General features: G+C 33.6%; 1 protein-coding gene across 2 annotated transcripts in view; it reads left to right on the forward strand.

Moving 5' to 3' along the window:
• The first annotated feature begins 9522 nt into the window (after positions 1 to 9522).
• Positions 9523 to 19434, forward strand: part of LOC148621291 (sacsin-like) — a 35228-nt gene continuing 25316 nt past the window's right edge. Inside the window, exons 1-5 of one of the 2 annotated variants that reach the window (XM_088575458.1) lie at positions 9523 to 9598; positions 12213 to 12558; positions 14750 to 14874; positions 15621 to 15728; positions 18228 to 18375. In XM_088575458.1, the coding sequence (XP_088431584.1) occupies positions 12216 to 12558; positions 14750 to 14874; positions 15621 to 15728; positions 18228 to 18375 (724 nt within the window). In that variant the 5' untranslated portion in view covers positions 9523 to 9598; positions 12213 to 12215. Of the gene's footprint in view, positions 9599 to 9811; positions 9983 to 12212; positions 12559 to 14749; positions 14875 to 15620; positions 15729 to 18227; positions 18376 to 19434 lie in introns of those variants that run through there. The other variant, XM_088575456.1, reaches the window with a different exon arrangement.

Raw genomic sequence — 19434 nt, forward strand, 5'->3', positions numbered from 1 at the left:
TGCTTATTGATGTATTTTTATCTGACCAATTTCAAATATACATTTGTTATACAAGTAGATCAAACTTCTGTTTTTTTTTCTGTTACACTACATTTTTAAAAGACTATAACGTTTGGGACCAATTCTCTTTAATTCCCTCTATATAGCGCGAAAGTACCGAGGAAATATTTAATCTTATGCCATGACGAAAAAAACATAGTACGTTCAATTATGCACTCCTTTGGTATATCACAAAGCTAAGATGCTACATAAATGTGCTTGAATATGTAAAAGGTTGTTTGAAGTATGGAACTTGAAAAAGAATACACATTACACGTGAAATTGAAGAAAATATGAAATTCCGAAAATTCCTCTTATTAAAAGAAAAACATTGAAACTGAAATTTACGCGCCTGGAATGAGCAGATATGTTGAATGCATCGATAATTAAAACAATAGTACCTAACATGTCTATTGTACACATTTTATTAGCTACAAGTTAACATTTTGGTTCATGTTGCCGTATTTTGTTCATGGGTAGGGTTGGCATTTTTCATCTAACTTGACTTGAAAAAAATGAATTGAAATATTTACTACTCATTTGAAAGCTAAAACACTAAATAAATGTACTGTATCGCAGTATCGCACAAAAAATGTTTAAACTACGCTCTTTTGAGAAAAATAACATTAATGGGTGATATAGAAGATATTCTGAAAATTTCCCTTTTTAAGATTATATAGTAATTGTAACCCCCCCCCCCCCAAAAAAAAAAAAAAAATCTTAATTGATCAGATCTGTTGCATACATCATTATCTTAATTATGAATGCCAAAAATATTAATTTTACATTGTCAGTATGCAGTGAATGAGATTTATGTTTGATACTGAGACCAGTTTTATAGGGGTAGGGTAATATTTGTAACATTTTTTGAAAACTCTTTCTTGAAAATTTGTTTTTCGTGGTTTATTCATGTAGAAAATCAAATTATCTATAGAATGAAACAATCTTTGAGACGTTTTTTTAGCAATAACTTGTAGAATCTTTTTATGGTTCTTTTTACTGGAAAATCGAAAATCCCATTTTAAAATTTTTGTATAAATTCTGACTACGAAAATCGCCACAAGTCATCACAAGAACCCCAGAATCATCAATTGTGATAGTAATAAACAGAGAATACTAAATAAGACATTTTAAACTGAAGCGTAAATATTCTGACTAGAGGTTTTGATATTCAAAAAAATTGTCAATTTTAGCGATTTTTCCGTGGGGTAGGGGTACATATTTTTCATTTAACTCCGAAATCTAAGTGTTACCGCATTTTTTTTTATACCATTGTAAAGCTGAGACGTTAGGCTACATGATGCATGTCTCCTACATGTGTTTAGTTTTTTCACACATATTGTCCCAGGAAGACTTAGCCGCTCGAATAACTTAGTCACAAAAATCTTGGCATTTTGACCCAGTGGGGTACAAAGATAGGCTTATACTGAAAAAGAATACGAGAATATTCTTTAGCAACAAATTGATTAGGTAATGGGAGGTATAAATGTACCTGAAATTCACCATGGAATTGATCAGAAGGGGTGTACTGTGGACCCTCCCAGCCCATGGACTAAATGAAAGTTCACATTGAGCCGTCATTAATCTTTTAATTTAAAGGAGAATTCAGTATGAAAACAATGACAAAATACGTTATATTACCCTATGGCCTCCACAAGAGTAAATACTCTATTGGCCACTACCCTGTTCAGGTTCTAATGCAAATACAACTTAGATACCTTTTACATTTATCTCTAAAATATCAATGCTAATTCCATGTTATTTATATTACAACAATAAAAACCTAATGAACCACTTTTCCTTCAAACTAAAAAATTGCTGATTAATTTTGTTTGAATTTATAATTTAAAAAACGATCGAATTAACAGTTGACCTCTTACCTCTCACTATTTGTTGCTCATTTCTATGTTTTTACTAGAATAAATCACCAGTCGTTCATAGTCGGCAATCAAGTTGTCTACAAATGTATCTAAATAAAGCTATTGAAAACTCTATGAGATTATAAATAGTCATGAAATATGATGAGGGATACCATGGATACGTAGTGCAAACAAAGGAATTTGTAGAATTAAAGTGCAGGTTCAATATGGTCAACTACCAGCACATATGGTGATTAACAATCCTACAAAATTTGAACAAAAACCCGTTATGAAGTGACTGATGAGTTGCATCCACTAAGTGTTTCTATAGTGGAGTATGTACAAATTAAACAAAGTCCTATAACTCCGGTGAAATTTGTAGAATAAAAATGACGGTGCAATGCTATCATATACATATAATGACTAACAATGTTACAAAATCTGAACACAATCCGTCGAACAGTTTCCAAGGAGTTCAATCCAGTATGACAATTGGATGGACAGATAGACACCAGTATTTCTTTGTCCCCTTCCGCACTGTGACAGGTGACATAACAAATTTCTTCATCAGAACATTATGCAACTGACAGTATTTCATACCCTAAACTGCCTCAAGAAAAAAAATGTTTCAATCAATGATCTACATACTTATATTCATGTATGCAAAATTACCATTTGAGCTAAAACAAATCTTTTATTTTCTCTACACTTTAATTTTGAGAAAGTAGGTGGAATATTATTATTATTATTATTATTATTATTATTATTATTATTATAACTTTTATAGAGCGCATTATATAATAATAATTACTCTAAGCGCTTTACAAAAATACAACACATGCATACAAAATATATAGCAAATCACATATAAAAATGAAAATCAAATTAAAGGAAGAAACAAACAAATCTAATCTATCACTTCCATTAAAAAAAGATGATGATGAAATAAAATATTAATCTGATTAGTGAAAAATTTTGAAAAGTTAATGATGTAAAAACTGACTTGTAATTTAAAACAAAGTTAACAGTTAAAATAAACCAAAAATTAAGAGCAATAATAAAATGGTCGAAAATATAATAAAAATATTACAGGATTGCAAGCAAAAATCAAAATAGTAGTAATTTTTGGATTTATCAAAAATAAAATTATTTCTATATCACAGAAAAGAGAAAAAAAAAATTTAAAAATAGAAAAAAATAAAAATATATATACATATCTACAAACCTAAAAATAGAAATAAATAAAGTCGGTTCAATTTAAAAAAAAACAAAAAAAAAAAACATATCCGTCACATACGGTTGATCTATACTAAAACACAGCTGTCAAAAACTAAGAAAAAGCCAGTCTAAAAAGGTATGTTTTCATGTATTTCTTAAAAATGTCTAAAGAGGTACAATTTCTTATGGTTGGAGGTAGATTGTTCCAAAGCATTGCTGCTGATTTGTCAAAGCGCCTATCACCGTACGTTTTTGTTCTTGTATTGTTTGGTACCTGAAGAAGATTGCTGCATTGTGATCTTAAAGTTCTCGCAGGCCTATAGATTGAAATCAGTTCTTGTAAGTATACCGGGGCGTTACCTTGGAGAGCTTTAAACACATATAAAAGTATTTTATACTGACAGCGGTATTGAATCGGAAGCCAATGTAAAGACATCAATACAGGAGTAATGTGTTCGTATTTCCTTTTCTTTGAAATGAGTCTTGCCGATGAATTTTGAACTCGCTGTAATTTTGTGATGACACTAGTATTAACTCCATGTAGTAAGGCATTGCCGTAGTCCAGCCTTGATGTAACTAAAGAACAAATCAAAGTTTTACAGGCATCTTCGGAAATGTAAGGTCTTATACGTCCTATGTTGCGAATTTGATAATAGCAAGCTTTACTGACGGCACTAGCTTGTAGTTCCATGCTTAATGAGCGATCGAAAAATATGCCTAAGTTTTTCACACTTGGTACATCGCTAATAACATTTCCATCGAACGAGAGCTCAAGATTTGATAACTTATTAAGCCTGTTTTTCGGTGCGAAGACGATCAGTTCAGTCTGGTCTTGGTTGACTTTAAGAGGTTAGAAACCATCCAAGCACTAATGTCGGAAAGGCAGTTTTCTAACCTAGTTGATATATCGGACCAGTCATCGAGAGGCTTAATCACCAAGTACACTTGTGTGTCATCAGCGTAACAATGATGCAACATATCATGGCGTCTGCAGATTTCACCGACCGGTTTTGAGAACATGCAGTAAAGTTTGGGTCCTAAAACGGAACCCTGGGGTACACCATATCGAAGACGCTTATCGTCGGGAAGAGTAGATCCAATCGAAACACATTAAGTCCTGTTCGTCAAGTAGGATTGTAACCACGATAAAGCTGTTCCAGATATTCCAAAAGAAAATTCGAGACGATTCATGAGAATATTATGGTCAATGACATCAAATGCCGCTGATAAATCTAGCATCAAAAGTACGGTACAACAGTTTTTGTCTAGAGCAGACGTGATATCATGATGGACGCGTAGAAGGGCGGTCTCAGTAGAGTGGAATTCTCGATACGCTGATTGAAGGAATTCGATTTTAAGTGACACTCAATTCTCGATGCAACAACTTTTTCGACTACTTTCGAAATGAAAGGTAAGTTTGAAACTGGACGATAGTTCTTCATTATCTCCTTATCTAAATTGTCCTTTTTGAGTAGTGGACGCACTATTGCTCTCTTGAGTGCTGCCGGATAAGGATTTGTTCACAATGCCTGTAATTGTAGGCAGCAATGTTTCTAAACAATCTTTGATAATATTTGTTGATATTGGATCGAGCTCACAGGATTTAGACGGAGCTGATGAGATGATCTTTTGTACTTCATTAACATGATGCAACTGAAAAGGTTGTCAATGGCTCACCGGTGAACTTTTTATCAGCTCTTAAGATATCCAGTGTAATGTCTGCAGTGATTGACTTAGCACTGAGTTCGTTACGAATTATTTGTATTTTCCCAAGAAAGAATTCTCCGAATTTGTTCCCAAGATCCTTTTCACTCTGATGTGAAGGGAGGACTGTTTGATGGATATTCCCCATTAGATTATTAGTAAGTCTGTAAAGTTTTTTCTGATCGTTGCCAATTTCAAATATCTTATTAGAGTAATAGTCTTTCTTGCTTTGTATGAGAAGTCTGTTTGTTTGCCTACATTTATCTTTAAATATTTCACGATCTACTGTTAGCCCAGTCTTCCTCATTCTACGCTCGGCTTTCCGTTGATCTGTCTTAGTTGTACGAAGATGACCGTTATACCATTCCGTATTTGGTCGAATTATGATCTCTTTCGAGACTAATGGCGCATGTTTATCAACGATCGCTTTCATGTCGGTGTTGTATGCTTTCACAAGTTTCTCAACAGGTTTATCGATATCCTGAACACATGAAGTTTGTATGTCGAGAATAAGAGCGTCCATTGAAATCTCGCCGTATTTGCGAAAGGAAACTTTTTCTTCTGATTCGATGGTTTTGATATACGAAGTTTAGAGTGGAGGGCGTAATGGTCGCCAGAAAAGTTATCGTGTTTATCGCAGAGATATGGAATACATATTGAAGGTGTATCAGAGAGGATTGACGAAATCTCTCTTGTGATCACTACATCGAGAGTGTGTCCCTTGATATGAGTCGCACCTTGAATGTGTTGCACTAATCCGCGGTCTTTCAAAGATACGAGAAATCGACGGGCAGTGACGTCATTCGGATTGTCAAGATGAAAATTCAAATCATCAGTTAAGACAATTTCCCCTGGAATTACAACAAGCTGATCTAGAAAATCATGCCACTCATCGAAGAAATTAGCAATTTTAAAATTGTTGTTCGTGATGGTGGTGGGCGGTAAATAATGCACAAGCGAAAATGTTTATTGATAGTTCCAACATTGAACTGTACAACTTCGAAATGCGTAAAAGTTTTGACTGGTTTGATTAATTTGACATCCAGGTTTGTGTTGTAAATCAAAGCAACTCCACCGCCTCTTTATCCGGTTCGTGTGATATGGTCGATCGCATACCCGTCAGGAGTCAGTTCTGCGATAATTCCTTTGTCTACCGTAGTTCCAAGCCATGTTTCGGTTATCGCTAACAAGTCTGCACGAGTAGATAAAATATAAATATAATTGCATATTGATGTGGTCTTGTTCTATACTGATCTAGCATGCAACGAAATAAGTTTTAAGTTTGAATATTTATCACCATTTGAAGATGTAGCAATATTTTTCAGGAAAGGTGTTCGTGATATGGATTGTCTACTTTCGTTCAGGCGTGATTTTAATAAAATTGGAATTACATTTTCAAGATTAGGGCTGGTGTAATCAATCTGAGTGTTGATTGTAACTAAGTTGGAAATGTTAACATTTGAAATTGTTTTGCATTTAAATTCTCTGTTAGGCGACACTCTAGTTCTGATAGGTCGAAAGAAATTCCTCCCAGCTTTTGTACCGCGTCTAGTGCGAGAGGTCAGTTTCTCGTTATACTCACTGTATTGATTACATAAACGTGATGTACCCATATTACTTCAAAAAGCTGTATTAAAGAAAATGGTGTATTTTTACAAACATTTTTTTGAAATTCTGAGATTTTGATAATTGTAACAAGGGGAAAATGTTTAAAAATGTACTAACTTCATCAATGATACTCACAATTGTAGTCGTGTGCCATTCTGGTTTATGTCACTAAATCATCTCCCTGAACTTATTATACACTTCACAGCCTTCATCCTGAAAGACAAACAAGGATTTGTGATGAAGAGTTCCTTCATGCGTAAAATACTTGGGCTTGCTTTTTCCCGAAAATTATAACTAAATAAATGCCTTTATTTGTCAGCATCAGAATAGCACTAGAGAGGATCAGTTTCATATAAAACTAAATATTAAATTGACAATTAAATCTGAATAGATTTACACATATACAGATACTGTACATCAATCAATTTGAAACTAATATATGTACATATAGAACAAAAACAATGAAGCACAGAACATGGAAATGTATGATATTATGTGTCAGTCCCTGTACGAATCAGGCAGTAAGTGAAACATAGCATAGAAAACATCATTTTGATAGTGTAATTTAACTATTTGCAAAATCAGAATCATGGAAAACAGACAAGATTTTCCATATCATGCTGGACCATTGAGTTACAATTTCATTAAAATGCACTCTTTATTCTAGATTCTATTGAAAAATTTCTGAGCAAATCCAATGATGCAGAGACCAAATAATGATCATTTCATATAGAGAAAGCATTCTTGAGCGATATTTTATTGTCAGAGTTGTCAGATCGGTGTGGTTTTGACATGCATGTTTCTGATTTTTTTTTCCATATTGCATGATTCGGATTTTTTTCCATATTGCATGATTCTTATAAATACTTACATTTAATGTTTTCTACTAGTACAATGAGGTATCAAGTCGTTTTGACTCATTAAATGTTCATACTGAGTTGATTTTTGCTGGGTTGTTTCGCTCCTATTTATACAATAAAGATTATACATTATGTTGTACAATTTAAGATTTATAAACAGTAATTAATCAGTGTCATTGTTTTTTGTACCACTAAAAAAATCCCATTTAATTACAATGTAGGTAACATTATTGGGAAAGATGGAAGAATTTTTCCATAGTAATTAAAAACAAAGTATTCTTTTCACAAGTCATATAAGGGAAAAAGACTTGGGGCAAATATGAATAGGGAGGAAATAATCAGGGCAAACAGGTTATGCGGCAAAACAACCCTCATTACGAAGAATACCATAATGCTTTGTTTTTTTTTAAATATAGTTATGAAACATCATTAAACCAAAGATTTGTTCAATATACAACCCCAAAGCTATGTCATGCTACAGTGTAAGTAAATAGCAAATGGAGAATGTCTGTGGTGAAAAACCAAACCATTCACAAAACTCTATTTTTAATGCCTGCTTCTTTAAGTGCATAGAGAGCCAAAGTTGGCCCAACGGAAGCAAACTATAGTTGGGCCAACGTCATGCCAACACTGACTCAACGAATCCCCAATGTTGGCCCAACATAAGCCCAACGTTAACCCAACCATGTCGTCCGACCCGAGGATGGTATTCCTTAAGAAGTTAAGATAAAAGAACAGAATTTTTAAATTTGTTTCCTAGTTATATCGTAGAGTGCTGATATAATGCACTCCTTCAGAGTAAGCGCTCAAAATTTCCCTCTGTTTTTTATATAAATTCTTTATCTTTAGAAAATTTCAATGACAAGCTGATTGCAGTTTACAAGATTCCGACTGGGTTTATACGGTCTTGACTATCCTTGCGGATCTCGCACGACTGTCTCTTGCGGTGATTGTATTAGTAGATATCTGTTAGTAGTTGGAGGTAGCGAAGCACAGCCTTCGGGATACCTCGGTCAGAGTGTGTCCTACTAGCGGCTGGGCTGCTCTGTTGACGCTCTGGCCTACTCCCAGACTCCACGTGAGTCCGAGAGCGTTCCCCCCACTCTAACTACTTGGGAGTACGTCAACATACAAGATTATTACTACTATTAAGGGGGTATTAACGTCCTTGACTATCCTGTCGGGTCTCGCACGGACGGCCCAATTTGGTGGGCTTTAAATAATTTTGGTATTATTAAAGCCCACCAAATTGGGCCCTCCGTACGTACAAGATTAAAACTAGAAAAATCTATTATAAAATTAGCAGATATTACAAGCATTGGTAAACTAAATATTGAAAATTTGTATTTTTTCCATACAATAGACAAATGATAATGCTTGTCACTGTTTTGTGTTTACAAGGAAGAATTTATATCGAAACTATTTATACATTTGTTCAAAATTAAAGATAATTTTTGTTTGGAAAAAAGTGCATTATGCTCTCTGTTAAAAAACTGGATAAAGGGGAGATAATCACAGATAATCAGATTTGGTTATTCATAATAATTTTTGTGTTATTAAGTTCTAAATGTGAAACGTGAATTCTCGTTGCATCAATATTAAACATGCAAATAAAGAATTTGTAAAAAGAGCTCACAAACCTTTTTTTTTAAAGTAAAATTATAATAATAAGTATATATCTATTTTTAGTGTTTCAACGTTGGCCCAACTTGGTCGCAGTTTAGGTGCAACAAAATATTTGCTTTCATACGTCGGCGTCTGTTTTTTTATTTTACTTTTCTTGAGATCGACATACATTTTTGCATCATGAATAATATGAAGTCTGTTTTAACACGAGTGTTACCAAAGTTGTTTCGACGTTGGTTCAATGTTGGTTCAAAATGGACAAATATGGAATAATGCAAATTATGTAATCATGGTTTTGATTTAAAAGTTGCAATTAAACAAATTGAATACTTCAAAGTACAAATAGCTTCTAAAACGAGTTATTAAAGAGAAGCATAAAATGCAATGGTTGTTTTGAACATAGTAGGGCCAACGTTGGACCAACGTTGGGCCAACGTAGAACCTTTTTAATGATATGAAATTATTTAAAATTTCAATACGTCATGGCCATTGGCTTGTCAAATAGAAACCATTTTGATAAAAATGAATCAAGAAGAAATATTATCATAACTATCGGCTATTACACTGGGCCAAGGTCGTCTTGCTAACGCCATATAAAAGCCAATGAACCAACCATTAAACAACGTTGGTCCAACGGAAGAATACTGTCTGGGATGGAGCACGTGACATGCGCTACCGTGTACTGTGAGTGATTTTTACGCCATATATTATAACTGTTCTAAAGCATAACGTTTAATATTTTTATTAAATATGAACTTGATGAAATGAATGAAAACAGACGATACATATTGGAATGTTACGTGTGTTTGCAATGATAATTAAAATATTCCCTACAAACTCGGTTCCATTTCCGCAAAATGATAAAAAAAATCTACTTCTACTTTCACTATCGTTTTTAATTTTTACGAAGTCTTCTTCCAGAAAATCGATTATTCTTTTATCAAAAGAGTTCAATTTACCATGTACGTCATGATCTCTCTTGGTAACTTACATGTTTTTTTTTTAATATAATCCGTTAGACTAGTCATGATGTCATTGTTAGTCTAGATCTGGTGTTACATGTAGGAGGTAAGTCACTAAGTGTCTGCAAAATTAATGTATTTTAATTTCTAATTTATGTTCCTGTAGGCTATCAATGAATTCACGTTTGATCCTTTAAAACGTCTTTTTCTTTAGCCTTGTCGAATTTTCCTCTAAACCTGCAACCCTATTTTTTTGTATTTCATTTGGATATTGATATGTCGGGTTGGGATTATCAGTCCGGTCCGAGATTACTCTGATTTGCCAGACAAGCTGGGGGCAGTTGAACCTCTGAGCTCGTCCCATATATATATATCAAAAGCACGGGATTTAGTGCACCAACTTTGATGCGCGCTTCGAGACTGTAGGTATGTAATGAAAGTTTGTACTACTAAGAATATTATGTGTGCTTTTCTGCAGTATTTCGTCTTTAGAAAAGAAATTTAAAATAATTAACTAAATATTATGATCTGAAGTTCAAGATCACAGAGTCAAATATTGTGAAATTTTGTAAAAATAAGCTGCATGAAACTTTCAAACAGAGTGTAAAACATGTCGTTAGTTTTGTCTGATGTACATGACTGTAAGCAAAATCCTGTGTTTTTGATATGGGACGAGCTCAGAAGTTCAACGGCCCAGCTTGTCTGGCAAGTCAGCCGTTGGATTTCAAAACAGTCTAGGTCCACTCTTTCCTAGGACTGATAATCTCAACCCGACATGCAGTGGCGGATCCAGAGTTTTAGGTAAGGGGGCCCTAAAAATATTTTTTGACATGATCCCTGGTGAGTGTCATGAAGTGATCCGGATTTGCTAGGGGGATTTGGGATATGACCTCAAAAAAAATTTTGAAATATTAAACCTCACATCTTGCATTCTGAGGGTAACACGAACAATTTTCAGCAATTTTTAAAAATTGGAATTTTCTTAGGGGGGTGGAAGCTGGTCTGCCCCTGAATCCGCCACTGACATGTGCAACTTTCGAACAGAGTGTAAAACATGTCAAAAGTGTTGTCTGATGTACATGCTACAATACATGTAAATAATTGTCTTTCCTTGTATTTACTGTATGTCGACTTTTAGCAAAATCCTGTGTTTTTAATATGGGATGAACTCAGTACTGTAACCCCACCACATTTTTGTACCTGCCCCAAGTCAGGAATTTCTGGCTACTGTATGACTTCTTTCATTTTCACTTCCAGTTTACTTCATGTTACTGGAGTATATAGTGATAACTATTTTGTTTTACCTGTGTAAAAGGTTGTTTTGGGGCAAGCTGCAACCTGCCCAGTGGTGTCAGGGTTTCCTCATTATTTATTGAAGACCCATGGGCTGCATTGAGCTGACAATTTTTCATCCCAGTGTGGTTGTCTGTTTGACATACTCACCATGTCCATTCTCCTTATATCAAAATTATTTTTATTAGATTATTTTTTCTGATCACAGGCACTGATCCAGGATGGGCATACATGTCAGGCAAACGCCCGCCTAAAAATTAGAAAATAATATATTTTGTTGCATGAAATCTTGATTTTCCATAAATTCTACCTCAAAAAATTCGCTCGGCATTACATTCTTTTAATCTTGGATCTGGCCCTGGATGAAATTTGGTTCTTATAAAATGTCATTTTCATTTTAACTGGTGGGGGGGGGGTGGCAGTTGATGAACATGCTTGATATACTCTGCATCAGGGCTTATTGACCTGTAAACATAACTGGATCTTTTGATTTGATCTTGAATTCTGAAATTGTGAAATTTTGAGCCAGTCTTTTTACAATTTGGAATTTCAATAAAAAGTTGTGCTTTTTTGCGATATGTAAAAATCTCTGTTTTTTTAATGACAAAAACTAGTTCTGAATGACATTTGATATCACATTGTTCAAATAAAAGCTATATTCATGTATATGTGTGATGCAATTGTCTCTTACTGTAAGAACCTATGGCACCAACCATTTTTATACTGAGATTGGGGAGGGGGTGTGCTGGGACTATTTTGAAAAAAATATAATTATTCCGAATTCGAGCAAAAAATGTTTTTCCTCAGCCATGGACAGAAAGAAAATTTATGATTCAGTATTTCTCCATTACTCAACTCTGCAGATTTTTACTCTGGTTGCTGCTGAAGTAAATTAATTATTTATGCGCTTGTGCAAAAATATTTTCTAACTCAACATAATCATCATAAGATCCCAGGCCCCCCACGTCAAGAAGAACAAAAATCAATGTCATTATTGTTAGAAGTTGTTGTGTCATTATGTCATCATTGTTGCTTATTTTTAGATAATGGGCAAAGACAAAAAGATTAAAAAGAAACGGAAGAAGAGAGAGAGTGAAGGGGAATGTAAGAAACCTCGACTTGATAGTTCAAGTGCCGAGGGCCAGGAATGTAGCAGAAAAAATGACCATTCTGGAACTTGCAATAATGCAGAAAGAAAAAGGGAGGGAAGCAGCAGCATTGCACAGGTAGATCAACCTGATAGATCTGCAACTGTTTGTGAAGTATCCACTTTGTACAGCCGTTCTGACTCAACCTGTGATGATACTGTGGAATGTCAAAGAGAAGATGGAAATGGGACTGGCAGTAACAAGCTGAAGAAGACATTTACATATCATTCTAGTCAAATAGGTATTAATATAGTTACATCAGAGGGATTTACAAGTATTCAGGTTAGGGTGTCGATTAAGAACCAAAAAGTAGAGCAATACAGGACTTTTTTTGAGGGGTATACAGTAGAACTTATCTAAACTAAATCCTGAATATCCCAAAACCTGTCTAAACCAAACTCCTTCTTTAACACAGGAAGTCATTTATCTGATAAGAGTAGGGTTTGAATAGGTTTCAACAAATAAATTAAGTATTAATGCAAAAACAAAAAACAAAAAAAAAACAGAAGCCTGATTCCCCGGCAAATGAATTAATCACATTTCACATAGCGATATTCAATAATTTAGTAGAATGATTGAACATGTATCTGGTTTCTTTTCAATTCTTGATCCAAGAAATACAACTGCTACCATTAACTACAATTTTATTTAAATTTGTATATGTTCTGTATTTTTGGGGTTAATGGAATTAATGGAGTGCTTTAGACTTTAGAATTTTCACTATATTTCCATGAAAGTTTATCCTTTTAATTAAACTTTCCACAACTGAAATGAGCAATTGAAAATAGCTTTTTCCTGGTCTATGTTGCATTTCCCATGAGTAATAGGTAATGTACACTGTAAATACTAAACTATAGAATTTTTTAGTTTTGCATTTACAGTGTACATTTCCTGAGCATAATATTTGCCTATATTATCTCATAGAAACCATACATATATGTTCATTGTACATGACTTGTAAAGGCAGATTTTCTACTTGACATTTGAAGTTATCAGTTAATCTTGATATCCCAGATGCTATTTGTGTTAATCAGTATAATGAGAGAGTAAGGGACATAACTCTTGAAATCAATAATATATTTGTACAAATATATCATATTTATTTCACCAAAGCCTACACTCCTTGAGACATTTAGGTTTCCTAAACGCAGGATAAACAAACGCTTCTATCGTATGTTTAAACAAACGCTCACAGCGTCATGCATTTATCGTACATCTAAATGAATGCAAAACTGTGTGTAAATGCACGACAAACGATGCACGAACGCTAAAATGGGAAACAAGAACGTCTCAAGGAGTGTATCAAGCTTTTATTTGAAACAGAATGAAATCAATCCAGATTACCCTGATGCTTACATGAGATTGATGTAAAATGCTGAATACAAACGTCCCAATGATTTTCAAGAGTTGTGTCCCTTACCCTGGGTCTACCTCCTTTATGGAAATGGTTAGGATAATTGACGTGATATGAATTTTGAATTTGATATGAACACTTCACAAAAGTGGATGTCCCTTGTTCAAATCTACAGTTTAATACCCTCTATCAATAACAAAAGTTTGTAGGGGTTTTATATACATGTGTATGCAAAACCATTTTGGTTGGTTTTTTTTGTATAGAAATAAGTCTAGGTGTATTTTTTTAAAAAATGAGGAACAGAGAAAAATAAAGATGACTCTCTTTCTGTGGCTTGTAGAGCTCTACCAAAGTCTCCATTGAGTCAGCTAAGTTGTCACATGAAAATACTTTTTTAGGAGTCCTCATAGAGCTTCACTGGGTCCAAAATTACACTTTGGTCTTTGGTTGATTTTCAGAAAATAATTAGTTCTTGGTGTTCTTTGACATGCTCGTTCTAATCTTTCATTTAGATTTTGGATTTTTTGACCTATTTTCAAATTGGTCCAAAGCAAAATCTAAAGAGTCAAAAAGTAAACTTTTGTGAGTTTAACAAAAATTAAATTATTATTGTTCTTAAGTACTTCTCTCTTTAAGAATCAGGCAAAATATGTTTAAGGTGTGGCACATGAAAAAAAGCCTCAGAGACTTCATTGCATAATCCAAGTCATTATACCTCTTAACCTCTTAACCTCTAGGAACAACCATCAAAGTGTTTGTACAGTTTGCCTTTTTAAGATATTGATCGGTCAGATTTAGGTGAAATGCACTTTGAAAATATGGTGGAAAAATTTTCCAACAATTTTTTCCCCAATTAAGCAGTCAATAAATTTCTAAGTCATAAATGCTTCAGGATAAATTTAAATAGATTTTTTTGGTTGTTTTCTAGATGTATTGAATGTATTTGAGGCATAAAAAGACCAAATTGAGAAGAATTATGTGCCACACATTGCCAGATTCTTACACAGAATGGTACTTAAATATTATTTCAAAATCCTTGTTTCTATCCATCCTCCAATATTCATGGTACTCATTTTAGATGCTGTTGAGCAGAGAGAGGACTTGTCAGATGGAGAAATCAGTTATGAAATGGACAGACCTACTCTTCTAAGACAGCTACAAGTGATTCTGTCAGAATATCCTGATGATGCCCAAATTCTAAGGGTAAGTTGTGTTCAACAAATAAAGAATAAATGTAATGTTAAGAAGATTATATGAGTACTAACTGTTCGAAACAGAACTAAGAAGTTCTTGTTTGAAGAATACACAAAATTATATTTTTCAAGGTTAGCTGGTTTTGTTAAGAGGGTGAAAATAAAGTTTTGCTAGGCTCTTTTAAAGAAAAGGTTATTTCTTAGTTTCCAGGAAAATCAATAAGGGAGGAGGCATCTTTTTTACCTTTTTATGTACCAGTCCATATAAAATTCAGACACTGCCAACGGTAAAGTGATTGATGAAGCAGAAAAACCCAACAAACAAACAATGATTTTTCAGTTTACTTATGCTATTATTTTATATTACGATAATCATTTCCAGATTCAGATGCACCTTTGAGAAACATAGACATTCTAACTCTTCCAATAAAATTAACCAAATCAAGAACTTAAAGTTTTCTAAACAAGAAATAAGTGTCAGTTAGATGGGTTTTTGACATGAATGAATCACCTTCTGCCTGATTTTTATGAAGACAGCGACTTACTGTCTTAAAAAGATGATAAGGGTGCTTTTACATTGTTTGTGGACAGAAAAAAATGATGGGGATGGCTTTTTTACTCTTTTCTTACTTCATTGATATGACATTAGTATTGGGTAATGTGGCACTTAAAAACACAAAGGAATCAGGATATTAAATTTGAACAGCCTTATGCTATTTTTAAATGTAATGAACTTTTTTCTCATGATTTTTACAGGAGTTAGTTCAAAATGCTGAAGATGCTGGTGCCAGTTGTATGAAAATTATCTATGACAATACAGTAAACCAACCAGATGGTAGCTCTTCTCTTTGTCAATACTTTAAGGTTAGATCTAGCAGAAGTATACCCCAGTTTCAGTCTCCGGTCCAAGTGTAGGGCTTGCAAGTTTTACACCCCTCTCCCCTAAAATTGGGAAAAAAAATTCTTTGCATGATATCTTCATTTTTTACAAATTCTACCCCCCCCCCCCAAATTTTTTTTTTACACCCATTGACCTGAAATCCTGGATCTGCCCCTGTTTTCATACCATACCATTATACTATTTATAATACATGTACTTTACCTTAATCTGACATCTTTTTTAAGGTCAGAGGGTAAGGCTGTTTTTTGGGTCCATCATTATCTGTCCTTATCTGTCAGACTAGAAAAACATGTACTATCTTAGATAGCCAGCGTAGTAAAATTTGTTCTTTTTACTTATAATTTTCTACATTTCATTCAGGAAATAACACCAAGCATAGAATTTAAATTTCCGATACAGTTTTTTTTTTACCACCTCTAAGTTACCAGTATTTGGCCAATCGGGAAACAGAAATGCAATCAGGTGACATGTATTTCCATGAAGACCATCTTTAAGGTCAAAGGGTAAAAAGCAAAACTATACCAAGTGTGTCAGAAAAAATGTGTTAGTTGTCACAAAAAGGGGTTTGTAAGTTATTAAAATAATTTCTTTGGGAAAGGGGGTGAGCGTGAAAAACAAATTATTATTTGTTCATCTAGCTTATATTAATGTACAAGAGAACGCTTTAAAAAAGATTTGGGGACAGAATGTCAAAAGTCAAGTTCACCAATACATGTACTTATTGAAATAGTATAAGGCCAAATAAACTTAAATGGTAGATTTTCACCCAACCTTCACAAAAAATATGGGGCGGATGGAAGGATTTTATTTTTATGCCCCTGCATGGGGTGGCATATTAATTTACCCCTGTTTGTCCGTCTGTCCATCCGTCCGGATTACACATAATCATGGCTTGTCTGGCTATCTCCTCCTACAGTTTTTGAACTACATCTAAAACATTTTAAAGGATATATTTACACGTGATGAAGGTGTGCAGGGTCAAAGGATTTTGTTTTTCGTGAAATATTACAGAAATTGGTGAAAGTTTAACTTACTTATTTTCATCAAAAATAGGGCTATATGGCTTGTATTGCTATCTCTTTCTGTAGTTTTTGAACTACATCTAAAATATTTTTTGCAGGATGTTTCTACACATAATGATGGTGTGCAAGGTCATAGGATCTTGATTTTCATGAAATATTACAGAACTGGGTGATAGTTAAACTTGTTATTTTTGTCAAAAACATATCCCAAGCAACAAAGTTAGGGATTTGTTATGGGGGGAGGGGGGTGTATTAACATTTTTTTTGTGTCCATTAATACCTCCATAGGTCCTCTTTTACTGGAACAGTTTGTCATTGCAAGTCTTGAAAGGATTGAACTGAATCAACAGACCATGTCTACATACAAAAATTAACATGTTCCTAATTTGGCAAACCTAGCAAGCGGGCATCATTTGTGTCTAACAGATAGATTTGATTTACTTAAAAAAATCACTACTAACATAAATTACTTGGGGGCTCCTGTGATAAACAAGGCTTCTAGTTTATTTTTTATATTCTACCAGGTATTTGCTAGCCTAATTTTTTACCTTTTTAAGTATTGATATGTTCTAAATCCATAGCCACATCAGTTTCAGAGAAGAAATATTATTTTAGTCACCAAACAATGAATGATTGGATATGGAAAAAAAAATTGACTTGAAATAGGAGTTTAAGGAGGTAGACCTAGGGTAAGAGACACAACTCTAACAAATCATTCAAACGTTTGTATTCAGCAACTTATATCAATCTCATGTAAGCATCAAAGTAACTTGGACCAATTTCATTCTGTTTCAAATGAAAGCTTGATAGGTTTTTGGTGAAATTGAAAATGATCCAAACATATCACTGATTTTAAGAGTTATGTCCCTTACCCTAGGTCTACCTTTTTGAAACTCATATCATTGGACATTGTGGTGTGATTTATAGGAGAAATTTCAAATGGGAATTAAAATATCTTCAAATATGTTTACACCTATATTTGACAGCAGGTTAACATGAAATTTATTACAAATGTTTACATAATGAATTTTTTTTTGGTAAGAACGGGCAGAAGGCAGGAAGTTTTGTTCTTTTACTTTGAAAGACTAGTTGTTTTTTTTTATAATTGCTTGCATGTGACTAACAATTCAATATTTTTAGCACTAAATTTATCATTAACATTAAGATTTTCTGTTAAAGGCCATATACATCAACTATTGAGACTATAGCTTCCAAAGTGCAATATTACATACTTCACACATATGTAGATAATAAAGAACTGAACTTGATTTTTTTAAAGAATTTTTTTTATGGAAGGGTCACAGTCTGCTTTTGTTATCAGTTTACATTGTTTTAAAGTTTCGGTGTTTTTTGGTACTTTTAACTTTAAAAAATGAGGAATGGACAGGCATATCATGTGCTACAAGCACATTAGTTTATATTTTGTCTTTATTTCTGTAGAGCCCAGGAATAGCAGTATTTAATGATTCAATGTTTACTGACAAAGATTGGAAAGGGATTATCAAAATCTATGACAGTATCAAACAAGACGAACCGCTTAAAGTGGGAAGATTTGGTCTTGGATTCAAATCAGTATTTCATATGACAGGTAAATTAAGTTATTTTCCTTTTTATTGTAATGCAAATTAAAGATTATTTTAAGTACCAGTCACACACTGCGAATGGTAAAGTGTTTTATGGTGAAGAAAAACCCTCCAAACAAACGATGCATTTTTAGTCTACATATGCTATACTTTCACATAACAATAAGCTTTTCTGCATTCAGATCTGCACTTTTTAGAAAATCATATATTCATCTCCTACTAAAATCAACCAGATGTAGCCAAATCAAGAACGATAACTCTTGCAAAGTGTTAATTTCATGTACAATCTATATATTTTTTTTCTGAAAAGTGCAATAACCAAATTTAAAACTTAAGACTGGTTATATGATCAGTAACCGTCTGTGAACAAGAAATAAAACTGAATTTGGGTTTTTGACATGCCAGAATCACCTTCTGTCTAATTTTTAGAAATACATGTAAATACATCAAATTGAACATTTTCCAATGATCACTGTTCAAAAGACCCTTTCATGCTAACCATGGCATAGTCCATGAAAACATGTGGAGCATATTCAATATACAATACCACTAGGAAAATTCTCTTGTTCTACTTAAGCCCTACCTCAGTTGTTGAAGTAAAAGTCACACATTCTAATGAACTTAACTGGAAAGGTCTATTTTGAAGTCCCTGAAACATTACTTAACTACCAGTCCATATAAAGTTCTGACACTGCCTATAGTTAAGCGATTCATGGTACAGAAAAGCCAAGGAACAAATGATGCTTATTTGGTCTCCATATGCAATATTTTTATGTGACAATAGTACTTTCTATATTTAGATCTGGACTTTTGAGAAACTACACTTTAATCTCCCACTAAAATCAACCCAATCAAAATTACTAATGATGGGACTAGGATATAAGCCCCCCAGACAAAAGCCTCCAGACAAAAGCCCCCGTACATAAACCCCCCGAACAAAAGCCCCCTGGATAAAAGCCCCCATCTTATAATAAGCATAATGTTAATGTTAAAATATTTTTTGTTTTTGTTTTTTTGTTTGTTTGTTTGTTTGTTTGTTTGTTTTTTTTTTTTGAATGGGCTTA

The sequence above is a fragment of the Perna viridis genome, chromosome 3 (assembly GCF_037379345.1).
Source record: "Perna viridis isolate PV_CMFRI_1.1 ecotype Kerala chromosome 3, ASM3737934v1, whole genome shotgun sequence".
Classification (NCBI taxonomy): domain Eukaryota; kingdom Metazoa; phylum Mollusca; class Bivalvia; order Mytilida; family Mytilidae; genus Perna; species Perna viridis.